Source organism: Podarcis raffonei, chromosome 17 (assembly GCF_027172205.1).
Source record: "Podarcis raffonei isolate rPodRaf1 chromosome 17, rPodRaf1.pri, whole genome shotgun sequence".
In the NCBI taxonomy this organism is placed as follows: Eukaryota; Metazoa; Chordata; class Lepidosauria; order Squamata; family Lacertidae; genus Podarcis; species Podarcis raffonei.
Window position 1 is genome coordinate 30205282 of NC_070618.1, and position 17121 is coordinate 30222402.

The 17121-nt window shown below is 43.8% G+C and overlaps 1 protein-coding gene across 1 annotated transcript in view; it reads left to right on the forward strand.

Annotated features, from left to right (window-relative positions):
* LOC128405194 (ovostatin-like) overlaps positions 1–16530 on the forward strand; it is a 49775-nt gene extending 33245 nt beyond the window's left edge. Inside the window, exons 23-36 of the mRNA XM_053371544.1 lie at positions 1009–1092; positions 2160–2336; positions 4172–4253; positions 6249–6405; positions 9183–9257; positions 9700–9865; positions 10781–11001; positions 11169–11384; positions 11497–11621; positions 13295–13385; positions 14363–14425; positions 14532–14634; positions 15277–15347; positions 16341–16530. Coding sequence (XP_053227519.1) covers positions 1009–1092; positions 2160–2336; positions 4172–4253; positions 6249–6405; positions 9183–9257; positions 9700–9865; positions 10781–11001; positions 11169–11384; positions 11497–11621; positions 13295–13385; positions 14363–14425; positions 14532–14634; positions 15277–15329 — 1613 coding nt within the window. The 3' untranslated portion in view covers positions 15330–15347; positions 16341–16530. The remainder of the gene's footprint in view (positions 1–1008; positions 1093–2159; positions 2337–4171; positions 4254–6248; positions 6406–9182; positions 9258–9699; positions 9866–10780; positions 11002–11168; positions 11385–11496; positions 11622–13294; positions 13386–14362; positions 14426–14531; positions 14635–15276; positions 15348–16340) is intronic.
* Positions 16531–17121: the final 591 nt, after the last annotated feature.

The window sequence follows — 17121 nt, forward strand, 5'->3', positions numbered from 1 at the left end:
CTTTGGCAGGTGTAAAATACATAATTGCACCAGCTGCCAAACATGTTTCTTATAGTTGAATTTTCTGTTACATTGTTGGCTGCCTTAAATATACCGTATTTTTTACTCTATAAGACTCACTTTTTCCCTCCTAAAAAATAAGGGGAAATGTGTGTGCATCTTATGGAGCGAATGCAGGCTGCACAGCTATCCCAGAAGCCAGAACAGCAAGAGGGATCGCTGCTTTCGCTCCACAGCAATCCCTCTTGTTGTTCTGGCTTCTGAGATTCAGAATATTTTTTTTCTTGTTTTCCTCCTCCAAAAATTAGGTGCGTCTTGTGGTCTGGTGTGTCTTATAGAGCAAAAAATACGGTATATATTATTTTTTAAAAGGCAGAACAGAAATACTGTAAATAAAAATATCCAATATTAATACCATTACTTCTTAGCTTCAATTACTGTATGAGAATAATAACCTGGACCACAGCAATCCTGAGCCTTAAATAGCATTGTGTCCAGTACAATGCATTTAAAGCACTTTAACAGTCATTATTATTTTATTGTTATTTATTAAATTTCTATACCGCCCTATACCTGCAGGTCTCAGGGTGGTTCACAGGATAAAATCACAATATAAAAACACAAAATACGCAATCAAAATAAAAACAAGAACAACCCAATAACTTTGGCTTCTCCCAAGGAGTCCTGGGAACTGTAGTTTAAGGGTGCTGGCCTCAAAGAGCTAGAATTCCCAGCATCCTTAACAAATGACTGTTTCCAGGATTCTCCATGACTGTTGAAGTGGTATAAGAATGTTTTAAATGTATAGTGTAGATTAGACCTAAATACTGAATTCAAATATTCACTGGCTATCCAATAATAACTGGGGGGTAAATTAATTTCAGCTTCATTACCACCATTTGCCAGTTTCTTCTCTTAAAAGCTATGACAATGGCTCCCGTGCTATATAAAGAATGTTGAAAGAGGACCCACATCCAGTTCCCATTATTTATTGCTGTAAATCCTTAGGTACACCAGTCTCTGAAACAATAACCTTGAACTTGCCTTCAAATCTGGTGATTGGATCAGAAAAAGCTTCACTTTATGTCCTTGGTAAGTTCTCAGAAAGTTATCATACTTGAAATCTTTCTTTCCTGTTTGCGCCTTGTGTAAGATTGTTGTGACATTTCATATTTGATGTATTATTTTTTTCTGGTATGGCATTGCTCCATCAATATACAGTTCTACCTTGGTTGTCGAACAGAATCCATTCCAGAAGTCCGTTCAACTTCCAAAAACATTTGACAACCAAGGCGCGGCTTCTGATTGGCTGCAGGAGCTTCCTGCACTCAATTGGAAACCGCGTAAGCCACGTCGGACATTCGGGTTCTAAAGAACGTTCGCAAACCAGAACACTCACTTCAGGTTTGCGGCGTTCGGGAGCCAAAACGGACGAGTACCAAGGCATTTGACAACCAAGGTACGACTGTAATTGTGAGGTGTCTCCCCTAAGTCATTGCTTGATCTGAAACACAGCAGTCTTCAGCACCCCTGAGTGTGCAGAGAAAGGCAAAAGTTGCCGCTCCTTTGCCATTCTAACATCAAACCTCCTTCCCAACACACACGTACCAATTCGCTTCTTTACTCTGTGCTTAGCCTGGAGTTGTATATTTATAATGAACCAGGAATTAATTACAGACATGATAGTTGGCTGGGGTAAAGATTTGGTTTGGACCCCATTTTGGTGCTTCAGAAAAGAGCCATGTTTATCCTGTAGCCCTTGGGAGACTGTGATTTGGCTCACTAATATGGTAGAGATTTCTTCCCCTAATTCCTTTTTAAACTTTGACAGAATTGGATTAAAATTGCAGATATTCTAGGTGGGGGAGAACTAGAGGGGATTTGCTCCGTGCCCTGTGAGTTTGTTGACAATCATTTTATTATGTTGTAGAGGCAACAACGGGGTGCCAACTTGACTAAAATATTGGAGACCCGCCCCACATAATCGATCACAATATGCAGCTCATGGACGCCATTTGAATGGAAATGCCCATCTACTTTTGGATGCCCCAGCCCCCTCAGCTATTTTATGGGGTGGGGCTGAAGGGACCTCGGCCCTTAGGAGTTTGTTTCTATGTGACATGCAGTGCATAAATGCCCATATTCTTTTTGCTCCCAAGGTGACATTCTGGGCACAGCCATGAAGAACGCTGAAAATCTTCTCCCAATGCCCTATGGTTGTGCAGAACAGAATATCGCCATGTTCTTGTCCCATTTATACATTTTGTTCTACCTGACTGATACAAAGCAGTTGACAGAAGAAAAAAAATCCAGGATCCTTCGAAATTTAAATGCTGGTAAGTACTTGCGTGTCGAGGTCCCCAGGGCCACCCCAATAACTCACACATCACACCAAAATTTTTGTTTAAGGTTTTTGGCATAATTTTGGCCACAACTTTATTAAAATACAAACATGTGAGTGGTTGCTTAGGCATTGGTTGTGACTAGCTGCCCCCACTGTGGGGGACAGTCTGACATTCCGCACGCCTGCGAAACTCAGAAAAGGAGAATACACTTGGGGCTAGCAACGGAGCAGGGAACCTGCCCTCAGCCCACCCCAAATGCAGCCAGGAGCTCTTGCAGTGGCCCGAGCCCCATTGACAGGGTGGACAAGCAATAGTGAGCCCCTGTATTCCTTTAACTGAATCCCTTGCAGCAGCAGCATTGGAGGGGCAGGCACAGCCAATCCATGCCCCTCAACCAACCAGACCATAAGCCAATGCCTAACCACAAGCTTACAAGTTGTGACGATTTACTACGCAGTAGGCAAAAACCAAATGGCCCCAGCCAATCAGCCAGATGGACAAAATTCCTACCGGGCCCCTGCCCCAAGAGCAGACGACCCCATGACAGGCATAGCAAGGTCAAGCGAACAACCCTAATTCTAGGGAGGGGGGATGGGCAATCTGATGCACGGGCAAAAAGAGGAAGCTCTAGCCTCGTGCAAGGAGTTTTAGCATTTCTGGCTGTCAATCAACAAATGGCAACATTAACTTCTTTCCAACGACAAGGAAAGCCCAATTGCATCAGTGGCCAATGGTCAATTAGCTCGCCCCACAACTTTGGAGTGTCCTGCCGGCCCCAACCGCAACACATGCTCTCCATGAAGGAGAACATGCTTTTCAAAACTGTCACCGTGGATATTTGTGATGGCATCTGCCAAGCTGCTCTTTCGTTTCAATGGCTGCAACGTAGGCAGCCATACATGTTTAGGCACATGAAGGTATAGCACGAGCACAAAGAGGGCACTGGCATGTTCTGTCAGGTTGTGTACATTTCATAATGTACATGCATAAAATACATGCTTTCCCATGCATTCGCAAGTACAATATGCATTTTGTATGAGTGTTTCATATACAATATGCACATTGTGTTGCAAAATCTAAAGTGCATCAACCCAGTCGGATGGGCGGGGTACAAATAAATCATCATCACCATCATCTCATGGGGAGCTGCGTAACAATTTGCTGGCAAGTTGAGGGCACATCAGGTCAGTGCACTGTGGAAAGCAGACTGAATAGATTTCCCCCCTAAAATGCAGCATTAAAACTTTCCTTCCTGGTGAAGGAGAAATAAAACCAATTTAGCAGCTCAGATTATAGAATAAAACACAACTCAAACATTGAGCCCAGGGGTTTTCGTTTGCTTTCACAGGCATGGGTGAATAGAAAGTTTTCCACCTGACGCATACGGTAATTCTGGCGATTCCCTCATTGCAAGAAGTGAGGTTACAGGGAACCAGACAGAGGGCCTACTCGGTAGTGGTGCCCGCCCTGCGGAACGCCCTCTCTATCTTATCTTTAAAAGACATCTGAAGGCAGCCCTGTTTAGGGAAGTTTTTAATATTTAATGCTGTATTGTTTTTAACATTCGATTGGAAGCCGCCCAGAGTGGCTGGGGAAACTCAGCCAGATGGACGGGGTATAAATAATAAATTATTATTATAAATTATTATTATTAAATACATAAGGCACCAGGCAAGCCTCCCAGGGGAGCCTATTCCATAGCCGGGATGCCACCACTGAGAAGGCCATCTCTGCTCTTGCCATCTTCCTCACTTGAAATGTATTTGACAGTTAAAGGGGGAAAGCACCTGAAAAAATTGGTTTGCTGTATTTTTCTTCCACTTCAGGATACCAGAGGCAGATGCCATTCAGACTCCCTGATGGATCCTTCAGTACTTTTGGTAGCAGGGAGGCAGAAGGAAACCTTTGGTAAGACCTGTGAAGTTGCTTTAAGGCCTCGAGTGGAAACAAGATGGCAGTGCATTGTTCCTTCAGACATGGGGCTGACGGGCTTCCAGGACCGAATGTCTGAGGAAGGCACTGGGTTCCAACCTGGGAGCACTTGGGAAGATGAGTTCCTTCCTGCTGCTCCCACTGGTACAAGCATCATAGGTTTGTCCTCCTAGACCAGACCAAGAGTCCATTCAATCCAGCTTCAACAGTTGGCCAGCCATTTCAAGTGGGAAGCTCATGAGCAGCGCATGAAGTACTAGCCCCCCCCTTGTTTGCCCTCAGCAAGTGCTGGCTCTAATCCACGGTTTCCCAAACTTGGGTCTCCAGCTGCTTTTGGACGACAATTCCCACCATCCTTGACCGCTGAGTCCTGATAGCTAGGGATGATGGGAATTGTAGTCCAAAAAGAGTCGAGACCCAAGTTTGGGAAACTCTGTTCTAATCCATTTGGGTCCATTAGACTTTGGCTGGCTATTATTATTATTATTTGAATTTATACAGGTGAAACTCGAAAAATTAGAATATTGTGGAAAAGTTCATTTATTACAGTAATTCAACTTAAAAGGTGAAACTAATACATGAGATAGACTCATGACATGCAAAGCGAGATATGTCAAGTCTTTATTTGTTATAATTGTGATGATTATGGCATACAGCTGATGAAAACCCTAAATTAGCAATCTCAGAAAATTAGAATATTAAATGAAATCAGCAAAACAAGGATTGCAAATAGAGCAATACTGGACCTCTGAGAAGTAGAAGCATGCATATGTACTTGGTTTGGGCCCCTTTTGCATCAATGACTGCAAATAGCAAATAAAGGCTTGACATATCTCGCTTTGCATGTCATGAGTCTATCTCATATATTAGTTTCACCTTTTAAGTTGAATTACTGAAATAAACGAAGTTGTCCACGATATTCTAATTTTTCAAGTTTCACCTGTATACCGCCCTATATCCACGGATCTCAGGGCAGTTCACAGAATAATATCCATTGACTGATCTATTATCTGTGACTGCTTAATCTAGGGGTCGGCAAACTAAGGCCCACCGGGCTCGTTAATCCAGCCGTTGAACCTTGCGGACCCTGCCGCCCACTCGGTCAGTCCCCGCGCTAAACCAGCACAGTGCAGAGGCCTCACCGCGCAGGGACTGACTTCCGCAACGCTGGCGTGGCTTCGGATTGGCTGCAGGAAGCTCCTGCAGCCAATCCAAAGCCACGAACACCTCTGGGCGACACCTCTTCCTTCCCGCTGAGGTGGCCGCGTATGGCCAAGAGCCGAGCGGGAGGAAGCGGTGGCAGCGGGGAGGCTGCCTCTGCCGCCCAGGCCAGTAGCATGGGCTTTGTGCCCCACAGACTCCTGTCTGAGGCAGAGGATGACGATGACGACACTGCCGAAGACAAGGCGGTATCAGCAGCTGCGGCATGAGTGGCAGTGGGGGGTCCTTTCGGGAGGGGGGGTGCTTTTGGGAGAGGGTGGGTCCGGCCCCCCACAAGGTCTGAGGGACAGTGGACCAGGCCCTCCTGAAAATGTTTGCTGACCCTTGGCTTAATCCTTTAAATAGGATTAACACAAAACAAACTCTGCTACCAGGGGTGACAACCGGAATAAAATATTGTAAGCCTTACCATGCATAATTGATCACAAGATGCTGTTCACGGGCACACTTTGAATGGCAATGCCCATCAACTTGGGGGGGCTCCGTCCCCTCAAATATTTTAATGGGGGGGTGAAGACCCCTCAGCCCCTAGGAGTTGGCTTCTATGTCTGCTATAAATCGGAAACAATTCTTTCCCGTCCTTCCACTTAGCTTTTCATCAGCCTGGGTTTATTTTGCTTCCCTAATTCCAGATAGATACAGTCCCTTCTGCATATTGAAGCATTGGAAGTGGTGACTCTGGTCTCGACTTCTTCCTGCTTTGCCAAGTGCTGTTCTCATCCCAGGCCCCTCTGCTCTTTGTCCTTTCAGGCTCACCACCTTAGTCTACAAAGCATTTGGACAGAGCTCACCTGCTATATTTGTAGATGAAACCATCCTGAATCAAGCACTCCTCTGGATTTCAAGCAAACAGGGGCCAGATGGCTGCTTCAAGTCAGATGGGAAAATCTACAACCAAGCCTTAGAGGTGGGAATGGATTAATCCCATGGGAAGTTATGGACACAAAAGTATAAATGGAAATTGTTTGTGTGTTTACAGGTTCAACCCCTGTTGAGGGATGTGATTTTTAATACAATGGATTGAAACCCTCCTTGCCACCAATTTCCTGAAAATATGGGGGGGGGCAAAGTATGCTTTGGGGAGAAAATTGTTGGAATTTTGTGGGAGGGGTTGTCACTTACCTTACAGTGTGTTTCCTGGAAGTGCAGTTAGTAGGGAGCTCTGCAGAGAGCTCTGTGCTGCTCTGAGTTGCATGGGTCTTTTCTCACTTGAAGAAACAAGGGAATAAATAGAAAACTCTTGACCACCTTGTAAGGTTATGTGAGATACGTGGCAGTCCCTTCTAAAAAAAAATTCAAATAAATCTATTATCTCTACCCAATGAACTTTTGGGAGGGTTTTGTTTTGCGCTCACTCACCCAATCAATGGGAAAAAGAAATGTTCAGAACAGCTCTACTTTTATCTGAAGATTGCAGGACCAGGCATCAAACTTTCCATACCCCAACCCATATATATATATTTTTTAATAAATTTTTTATTAGTTTTCCAACATGAATTAAACACATTACAACTCACAATACATAGACAAACAAACATATAAACACGTATAATTTCATAACCTCTTTTTCTTAAGCCTTATTTCACCGACTTCCCCATGCCTCCCTTTTCTGCATCCCTGTTTTAAAATTTTCCAGCAACCCCTGATTTCAATTAGCTTATAATTCACTTTCTTTAATCCTTCTTCTCTTACCCAATCATTTACCACTGCAATTCTGTTTTACATTACCCATGACATTTTAGCACTCATTAATTTTACAACAGTTCTTAAGATAAACTTTATATTTCTTCCAATCTTCTTCCACCGTCTCTTTTCCTTGGTCATGGATTCTGCCAGTCATCTCAGCCAGTCCCATGTAGTCTATCACCTTCGTCTGCCACTCTTCCAGCGTGGGTAGTTCCTGTGTCTTCCAATACTTTGCTAAAAGAACTCTTGCTGCTGTTGTAGCATACATAAAGAACGTCCTATCTTTCCTTGACACCAATTGGCCCACCATGCCCAGGAGAAAAGCCTCTGGTTTCTTATGAAAGGTACACTTAAGAACCTTCTTAATTTCATTATAGATCATTTCCCAGAAGACCTTAATCCTTGGGCACGTCCACCCCCCAACCCATATAAATAAGAGACCAATAAGACTGGTTTGGGGTCAAAACAGGCCACGACTTTATTGAATACCTATGAAAGAGGTTTGGCTTGGGCATTGGCAATCTAAATACTTCCGGCCCACCCACCACAGGTGACGCGTGGTCAATCCAGGCGGGGGTTCCTAAGACTTACATCAGATAGTGTGACTGCCGTCTGAGAGAGTGCCTTCGGCCCTGGCCCCCCTGGGCACATGGACATGGCCACTCCCCCCCCTTGGATATCTTTAATGGGATACCCCAGCGTTTGGAGGGGCAGGCAGAGACTACAACCTCCCCTCCATCCAAAACAAAGGATTGCCCCAATGCTCAAACAGTTGTGACGGTTGCTATGAGGTAGGCAAAACCACCAGGTCAGAGCCAATTAGCCTGGTGGGCAAATTCCTACCTGGACCCATAAAGAACAGCTACCACCGTAGCCACAGCAAAGTCATTGACTAGCAGCGTAAATTATGGGTGGGTGGGCAGGAAGAAACAGGCAGTGCCCAGGTATGGCCTGCTTAAATGGGCAGGGGGCAGCTCCGAGGGAAGTCCACCATCGGCTCTGCCCCCTGGCACAGCCCTGGTCCCAACCTGCATCCCCATTTGCCAAAGCAGGGTGCAGGCTAGGATCGGGTTCCTGATAGACAGCAGGGGCTTATTCCCCCATCGGCTCTCAGGAAGGGCACTGCAGTTTGAATTCCTCTGTCGGGGCCCCAGTGAAGCCTCCTCCGTCCTGCAACGCTGTGGCACCAAAAGGGGTGAGTGGACTTGCAGACCAGATTCATACAAGTAGGAACAGCGCAAGTCTCTGCATAGCTATCTGGAAGAATTAAATCCCACTGATGAGGACTCGTTCACATTTCCACTTGTGCCATACCTAAAAAGCACAGGTCCAAGCTGTTTTCTCCTTGCCCTGCTCGTTTTCAAGGGAAAACTCGCTCTTTAGCAATAGATTGGAACGAATGGCAATCCAAGAGTGCTGAAGAGAAAGCAGCAGGACAATAGGAAGTGTAGAGAAGCCCTTAGTTTAAGGGTATTAAGTCTCAAGTATGTATACTTACAGGGACGCGGGTGGCGCTGTGGGTTAAACCACAGAGCCTAGGACTTGCCGATCAGAAGGTGGCGGTTCAAATCCCCGCGACGGGGTGAGCTCCCATTGCTCGGTCCCTGCTCCTGCCAACCTAGCAGTTCAAAAGCATGTCAAAGTGCAAGTAGATAAATAGGTACCGCTGCGGCGGGAAGGTAAACAGTGTTTCCATGCGCTGCTCTGGTTCGCCAGAAGCGGCTTAGTCATGCTGGCCACATGACCTGGAAGCTGTACGGCGGCTCCCACGGCCAATAAAGCGAGATGAGCACTGCAACCCCAGAGTCGGTCACGACTGGACCTAATGGTCAGGGGTCCCTTTACTTTTATCTTTACGTATACTTAGGACTGCAGGTTGAATTTCATTTCCAGGGATTGTTGCAGGGAAGCAAAATGAAAAGCCCAACAAAATTTCTCTAGGGAGGGGACTTTGAGCTATTCCACCCCTGTTTTAACTGATTTTTCCTTTGCAAATAGGATGGAGCGGATCAAAACACCATACTCACGGCCTATATTACTTCATCTCTACTGGAGAGCAACCTCAAGAGCTCGGTACTGATTTACTATTACTCTAGTTTTCATAGATATTTCTCAGGCAATTCCTTTAAGATGTGTTAAAATGCCACGCTTGCATTTCCGTTTCCATACTCTTTCATCTTATTTAACGCCACCGGGAAATCAGCATCAAGTCAATATAGAATCTCAGCCAACTCCAAGGAGATGTAACAAACCTTTCTTTTGGACCTTCCCTTATTATCTGAATTAACTATAACACAATGTAAAAGGTGCTCCTTCATCCAAAGTTCTAATTAATTGCATTTTTTGCATGTCTCCTTGATCATTCTTGAGTACTTGAAGTAAACAAAGAGCACAATCCAATGGGAACAATAGAATAGGGCAATAAAACATTAAAACGGTGAGAGCAGCTGCCTTGCCTTGCCTCAGAGGCTGGCGGCCATCTTGGTAATATATAACAATCTCTCTTAAACCCTAGTATCCTGTGGTGCGGGCTGGTCTCTCCTGCTTGGATGCTGCTTCTGATGGGCGTGTTAGGAGCACGTTCGAAAATGCTCTCCTGGCCCACACATATGGTTTAGCTGGCAACGCAGAAAAACAGAAACATTTCTTGGACGTCTTGATGACATCTGCTACTAGAAATGGTAAGTGGTGTACTGTTGTGATTTGTGGCTTGCCTCCATGAAATTTGTCATCTGGAACTGCTTGCATGCACCTTTAGATTTCTAGCAGTGGCACCACTTGAATTTTGGTTGTTTACTTCAGCCATGCCATGGCAGCCCACCCATTCAGGGACACTGCTTTATCTCTGAAATGTCGGAGGGTATGCAACAGGCTGTAATAATTTGGTGGTTCATATTGTGGTGGCACTGCTTTGGTGGTACCCCGAGTGTGAGCGCAACCCAACAACTGACCAAGAAATGAGTGTGCGCAAAAATAAGCCATGACTTTATGACAAGCAGACCTAGGTGTCCCTATTAAAATTCATTATGTTAGTTATGGCCCGCTTCTCAAATCTGTGAAGGTCGTTTTGAATCCAGATTCTGTCTTCTGCGGCATTAGCTCCCCCCACAGCTTGGCGTCATCTGCAAATTTGATGAGCATACCCTCAATTCCTTCACCCAAATTGTTTATAAATATGCTGAACCACAACGGGCCTAGGACACAACCCTGTAGCACCCCATTTGTCACTTTTTCACCAGGATGAGGACCTACCATTAATGAGCACTCTTTGGGCTCAGTCAGCCAGCTACAAATCCACCTAACTGTTGCCTCATCCAGCCCACATTTTATTAGCTTCTCCACAGGAATATCATGGGGTACTTGTCAAGATACATTACATCCACAACTCCAGAACTGTTCAGCTGCCTGCACCTCACTTTGGCAGATTAGAAAGATAACTACTTCAAGGCAGTGATTTCTCTTGCCCTTAACTTGTGGCACACACTTGAGAAAAGATTGGTTGCTGCGGATCAAGATGAAAGCCAGGAAGCTTGACATGGAAGTACATTGATAACCACTCTTTCCCTATAACTTAATAGCCTCTTCTGCATGTTCAGGTGGTCTGCTATACTGGAAAAGGGAAAAGAGGCCTAGAGTAGAAGATTTCCCTTCTTTCTACATTCGTGCATCATCTCTTGAGATTCTGATGAACAGTTATGTACTGCTGGCGTGGCTGAACCGACCAAACCTATCCCAGGAGGACCTGACAGTCGGCTCACAGATGGCGCGGTGGCTGGTCAGAAACCAAAATTCTTTAGGTGGCTTCTCCTCCTCTCAGGTAACTTATACATTAATTGGGGACTGTATGGAGAAGTACCTTCTGTTGTCTGTCCTGAATTGATTGTCAAGTCAGTTTAACTGGATAACCCTGAGTTTTAGGGACATGAAAGAGGAAGGGAAACTCCTCTCTATTCACCTTCTCCATATATGTATGATTCTTTCCAGGACACTCCTGTGGCTCTCCTGGCTTTATCTCGGTTTGGGAATCTGACCTTCACAAAAGATGCAGAAAATACAGTGGAGATCAGTGCTGGGGGATCTTTTAAGAAGGTTTTCCAGGTGACGAGTAGCAACAGTGTCCTGCTGCAACAGGTTGAATTGCCCAACATCCCCGGAAACTACAGTGTGGAAGTGAAAGGTTCTGGGTGTGTCTACATTCAGGTAAATGGCATCCCTAGCCCACAAGTGCCTCTGCTGCTTAGTCACAGAGCTATTGTCAGTAACAAAGTAGTTGCCCCCTGTTATATGTGCTATACATTATTTTCTGTTTCAGACACCCCTGCAATACAACATCATCTTCCCTACACATGGCTCTGGATTTGCTCTCACAGTGCGGACAAAAAATGCTTCCTGCGCAAGCAACTTTCTGTCCAGATTTGATCTCGAACTGAAAGCCAGGTAATGAAAAGACTGTGAAGTTATGCCCCTGTTGACAACTTTGCCATGCATTGCTGTATAAAGCAATATAAGGCACTTTGGTTATTCCTGGGGCCTTGCTGGGAATCCATTTGGTTTGTACAAGGATGAATATATGAGCAGCAGATCTGCATATTATTTGCTGGGGCAGATTGGGATTGGCAGGACTGCGTTTGCCGTAGCTCTGTTGACACACGGAAGAGGTACAGAAACCAGCATCCTAAATTTGTCCAGGTTTCATTTAAAAACAAAAGCAAGTCTAGCTCCTCAGGTTGTGAAGATGTGCTTGATAGTACGAGTCTTGGGAGTCAGAGGGGAGGTGCTGAAAAATATCTCCTGTGCCTGTTATAATGCCTTTCCTTTCTGCTAATTCACATAATACTTTGGTTTTTTAAAAAGGCAGAGTAAGTTATGCCAAAGAAATACATTTGCATATTTTTAGAAACTTGAATAATTCTAAAGTCACTGCAGTCATTCTTTCTTGTGGGAGAATTTGAATTAGCTTGGAACAGGATTCAGCATTTTGTGTCTGAACCGTGGAGTCCAAAAATGAGGGTCTAACTATGCATTACTTTAATTGTGCAACGTCTGGATATTCATTTTTTAAATGTAATTGCACACTTGGTGGGGGATAGATTGTTATTAAGACTGCAGACAGTGAGGTGGTGTTCAACACTCTGCTCTCCAGCCTTGATTCTAAGAAAATCATCCCTACTTCTGCTATGGAGCTCAGAAAAAAGTTCCCAGTGGCAGCAGTGAGAATTGTTGTTTGTTTTTTCTATGCTACATAACCACATGCAGGTGGCATTTTTTGTGAGATTGCAACTGGGGAGTGCAAGGTTAAACATTCCCTCTCTACATACTGGAGTCCTGATGACACTTCCTCCCTAACTGCCTATAATTAAAAGAATAGATGATAGATAGATAGATAGATAGATAGATAGATAGATAGATAGATAGATGATAGATAGATGATAGATAGATAGATAGATAGATAGATAGATAGATAGATAGATTGATAGATGATAGATGATAGATGATAGATGATAGATAGATAGATAGATAGATAGATAGATAGATAGATGATAGAAGATAGATAGATAGATATAGATAGATAGATAGATAGATAGATAGATAGATAGATAGATAGATAGATTATAGATGATAGATAGATAGATAGATGATAGATAGATAGATAGATAGATAGATAGATAGATAGATGATAGATAGATAGATAGATGATAGATAGATAGATAGATAGATAGATAGATATAGATAGATAGATAGATAGATATAGATAGATAGATAGATAGATGATAGATAGATAGATGATAGATAGATGATAGATAGATAGATGATAGATAGATAGATGATAGATAGATAGATAGATAGATAGATAGATAGATAGATAGATAATAGATAGATAGATAGATAGATAGATAGATAGATAGATAGATAGATGATGAGAGATAGATGATGAGAGATAGATAGATGTCAACACAATTAAAGCAATGTATTGTTTGGCCTTTAATGAACTATGTAAGACAGTGTGTACTATATCCTAAAAGAGCTCTTTGCAGTATCTTCTCAGTTTGCTTTTGACTAGGCTCAGTCAGAATACAAAATGACACCCTTCCCCCCCCCCTTATTTCAAGATACACTGGAGAACGCAACGCATCCAACATGGCTATCATTGACATCAAAATGCTGTCTGGTTTTGTCCCTGTCTCGTCATCCCTAGAGCGGGTAAGATTTAGAACAAAGTGAATGAGTCACCCTAGGAGAAAATGGCTGGATGAAGTAAAATTGTTGTTGTTTAGTCATTTAGTCATGTCCGACTCTTCGTGACCCCATGGACCAGAGCACGCCAGGCACTCCTGTCTTCCACTGCCTCCCGCAGTTTGGTCAAACTCATGCTGGTAGCTTTGAGAACACTGTCCAACCATCTCATCCTCTGTCGTCCCCTTCTCCTTGTGCCCTCCATCTTTCCCAACATCAGGGTCTTTTCCAGGGAGTCTTCTCTTCTCATGAGGTGGCCAAAGTATTGGAGCCTCAGCTTCAGGATCTGTCCTTCCAGTGAGCACTCAGGGCTAATTTCCTTCAGAATGGAGAGGTTTGATCTTCTTGCAGTCCATGGGACTCTCAAGAGTCTCCTCCAGCACCATAATTCAAAAGCATCAATTCTTCAACCTTCTTTATGGTCCAGCTCTCACTTCCATAAATGCCAGGCTTAAAAAGTGTCATCGTAAATGATGTCATAGGAAATCCATACATTACTCAGGCTAGTAATCCTCCAGCCTTAGTTCATCATTTCTGAAGCTGCAGAGCAGCAGGCCAAAGTCTGTTACCGTTTTCCAAGGCACAATCACTTTTCTTTTCACACGGAAGTGGCACTGGTAAATCTGCAATCTTGTTTGTTGCCTATGGCACCCACCCAAATACATAGAGCGTCTGCGTGCCAGCAGCCACAGTAAAGTGCAGAACTGAAAAAGGAAGCCATGAGCCATGGGGCAGAGGCTCACAGCAAGAAGGTTTGAGATTTCTGTATGGAATTGGTCCAAAAGAAAGAGCTTGCCAGGTTCAGTAATGTTTGCAGAGCCTCTGGCTGTTTTTTAATGACCTGATTGCTATAAATCTGTCTGAACTATTCTTATTCACTTTGTTATGATTCATCCCTTTCCTGAAAGCAAAAGTATCTTTCTCGCCTTGCTTTTATTGTACAGCTCCTGGACAAGGTGATGCGTACCGAAACCAGAAATGACCATGTCTTCTTATATCTGGAGAGTGTAAGTTTGCCTGAAGTTGCATCATTACAACAAACCTGCAAAAGATCCCCCTCTCATAAACCGCAATAGAAACTGTCACTGATATTTTCTGTCTTCCTGTGCTCAGGTATCATCAAAGGAGATTACCTTGACATTAACTCTAGAAGAATCCCATCCTGTGTCCAAAAGCAAACCAGCTACAGTTCGAATGTTTGATTATTATGAAACAGGTAGGAGACTTGCTCTCACAGTTTAGGTATATTTTGTGTACTTTGATTTCGTAGTTCCCAGAAGCCCATGTAGTTTCATCACTAGGACTGCCATAAATTTTACTGCCTCTTCCTTCAACAAGTATCCTATAGGAAATGAGTGTCCCATGTTTGTTTTGCCATTTCAATTGTCTCTTCTAAAACTGAAGCTAGTACTGTTTTCTGAAGGGACACGGGTGGCACTGTGGGTTAAACCACAGAGCCTAGAGCTTGCCGATCAGAAGGTCGGTGGTTCGAATCCTCACGACAGGGTGAGCTCCCATTGCTCGGTCCCTGCTTCTGCCAACCTAGCAGTTCGAAAGCACGTCAAAGTGCAAGTAGATAAATAGGTACTGCTCCAGCGGGAAGGTAAACAGCGTTTCCGTGCGCTGCTCTGGTTCGCCAGAAGCGGCTTAGTCATTCTGGCCACATGACCCGGAAACTACGCCGGCTCCCTCAGCCGATAAAGCGAGATGAGCGCCACAACCCCAGAATCGGCCACGACTGGACCTAATGGTCAGGGGTCCCTTTACCTTTACCTTTACTCTTTTCTGAACACCTGAAAGAGAAAATATGGATCCATGCAACATCTAATGCTGTGCTCTCTCCTGTTCCTCCTACTAGATATAGCTGCCCATAGTGAATATAACACACCGTGCCACCAAGAATCAGCTTGAGCCCGAACAAAGAAGAAGGTAAGTCAAAGGAAGGGATGCTAGCTATGCAGGCGCTAACAGAACAAAGAAAAGCAAAACTTGCATTGATAAAGAAGAGCTATTTTGGACAGTGGTGTAGCATGGGTTGCCAGTGCCTGGGGCCAGGTAGAGAGGGTGGGTGGGAAACGGACAGAGTATGCATGCACATCCAACTGCCTAATGGCAGCCACATCACCCAAGAGATCACAGCCACAGAGATAAGAAAAGAAGAGTCATTCTGTTGTCTGGAGATGTCACTTCCTGATTCTCATGTAAAAGCCATTTTCAATGGAGCCCAGCAACGGAAACATGCAGCTGTATTGAAGAAGCATCGGGGGTTGGAATTTTGCACACCTAACAATTCTGCGCCCAGGGCAACAGCCCCTGTGCCCCCCCCCCGCTATGCCACTGGTGGTGGATTAGAGTTGCCTCTTGCTTAGAGGCACTCCCAGCAAGGATAATTTTATTTAGTTAGATGAATGTGTTTCCCACCATTGCTCTGAAAAATACAGCATTCAGGGAGGTTTACAGCATATAAAACTATTCACTGTACAATAAAAGCAAAGCAAAAAAATAAGGATAAGCAGACAGCGCAGTAGAGAATAAAAATTAAGGAGTACAGCTAGGTGTCTTGATCCCTCTCCTTTTAAAGTCTTATGTGGTTTATTTTATTTGTATGTTTGTATCTTATGCCAGTCTGTAATAAAGTTTTTCATTGTTGTCTTTGACTGCTGCATTTTTTCTACTATTGTGGCCTTTTTTCCCTTTTGCTAGATGTATTTTACCAATAAAATTGTGGAGTTTTTTAAATAATAAGATGGCATATAGATTGTATGAAATAAACAATTGCAACTTTTGCTATTCCCCCTTATAGAGGGTAGGAGAAATGGCTCCATGGCCCATTTAAACATGTTGACGCAGCTAAGACTTAAAATCACATTTTCAACTTACTGATTACTATATCAATTTCTTAAATGTCAATTTTTATTTCAGCAGGAAGATCAGAAGCTATATCCCTGTGTCTGATGTGGTTCAGAAAAATCACCATTCCAGAAAATCTCCTGAAAATATTACATTGGGTTGAATTTTTTTTGGCTGGGATCTCACTCCACATCTTTCTGACTTTCAGAACTGTATTTTGAATGTCTCGTTTATAGAATAAAATTATTTCTAGTTGCTATAACCATTTGCAAATATCTCTTTTATTGTTGTGAGTTTCTTTGCTATTTGATGGTTGTTGTTGTTTAGTCATTTAGTCGTGTCCAACTCTTCGTGACCCCATGGACCAGAGCACGCCAGGCACTCCTGTCTTCCACTGCCTCCCGCAGTTTGGTCAAACTCATGCTGGTAGCTTTGAGAACACTATCCAACCATCTCGTCCTCTGTCGTCCCCTTCTCCTTGTGCCCTCCATCTTTCCCAACATCAGGGTCTTTTCCAGGGAGTCTTCTCTTCTCATGAGGTGGCCAAAGTATTGGAGCCTCAGCTTCAGGATCTGTCCTTCCAGTGAGCACTCAGGGTTGATTTCCTTCAGAATGGATAGGTTTGTTCTTCTTGCAGTCCATGGGACTCTCAAGAGTCTCCTCCAGCACCATAATTCAAAAGCATCAATTCTAGTATTTCAAATACTCCAGAAACAAAAAATTCTGGCAGAGCTAGACTGGGCCATCAAGCCAATGGGACAGGAATGAAAAGAGTTTTGTGTCTATCTGTGTTGAAAAGTGTGCAGACATTTTCTTCCATACTGACATATTATTATAGAATCTCATAGTTTTT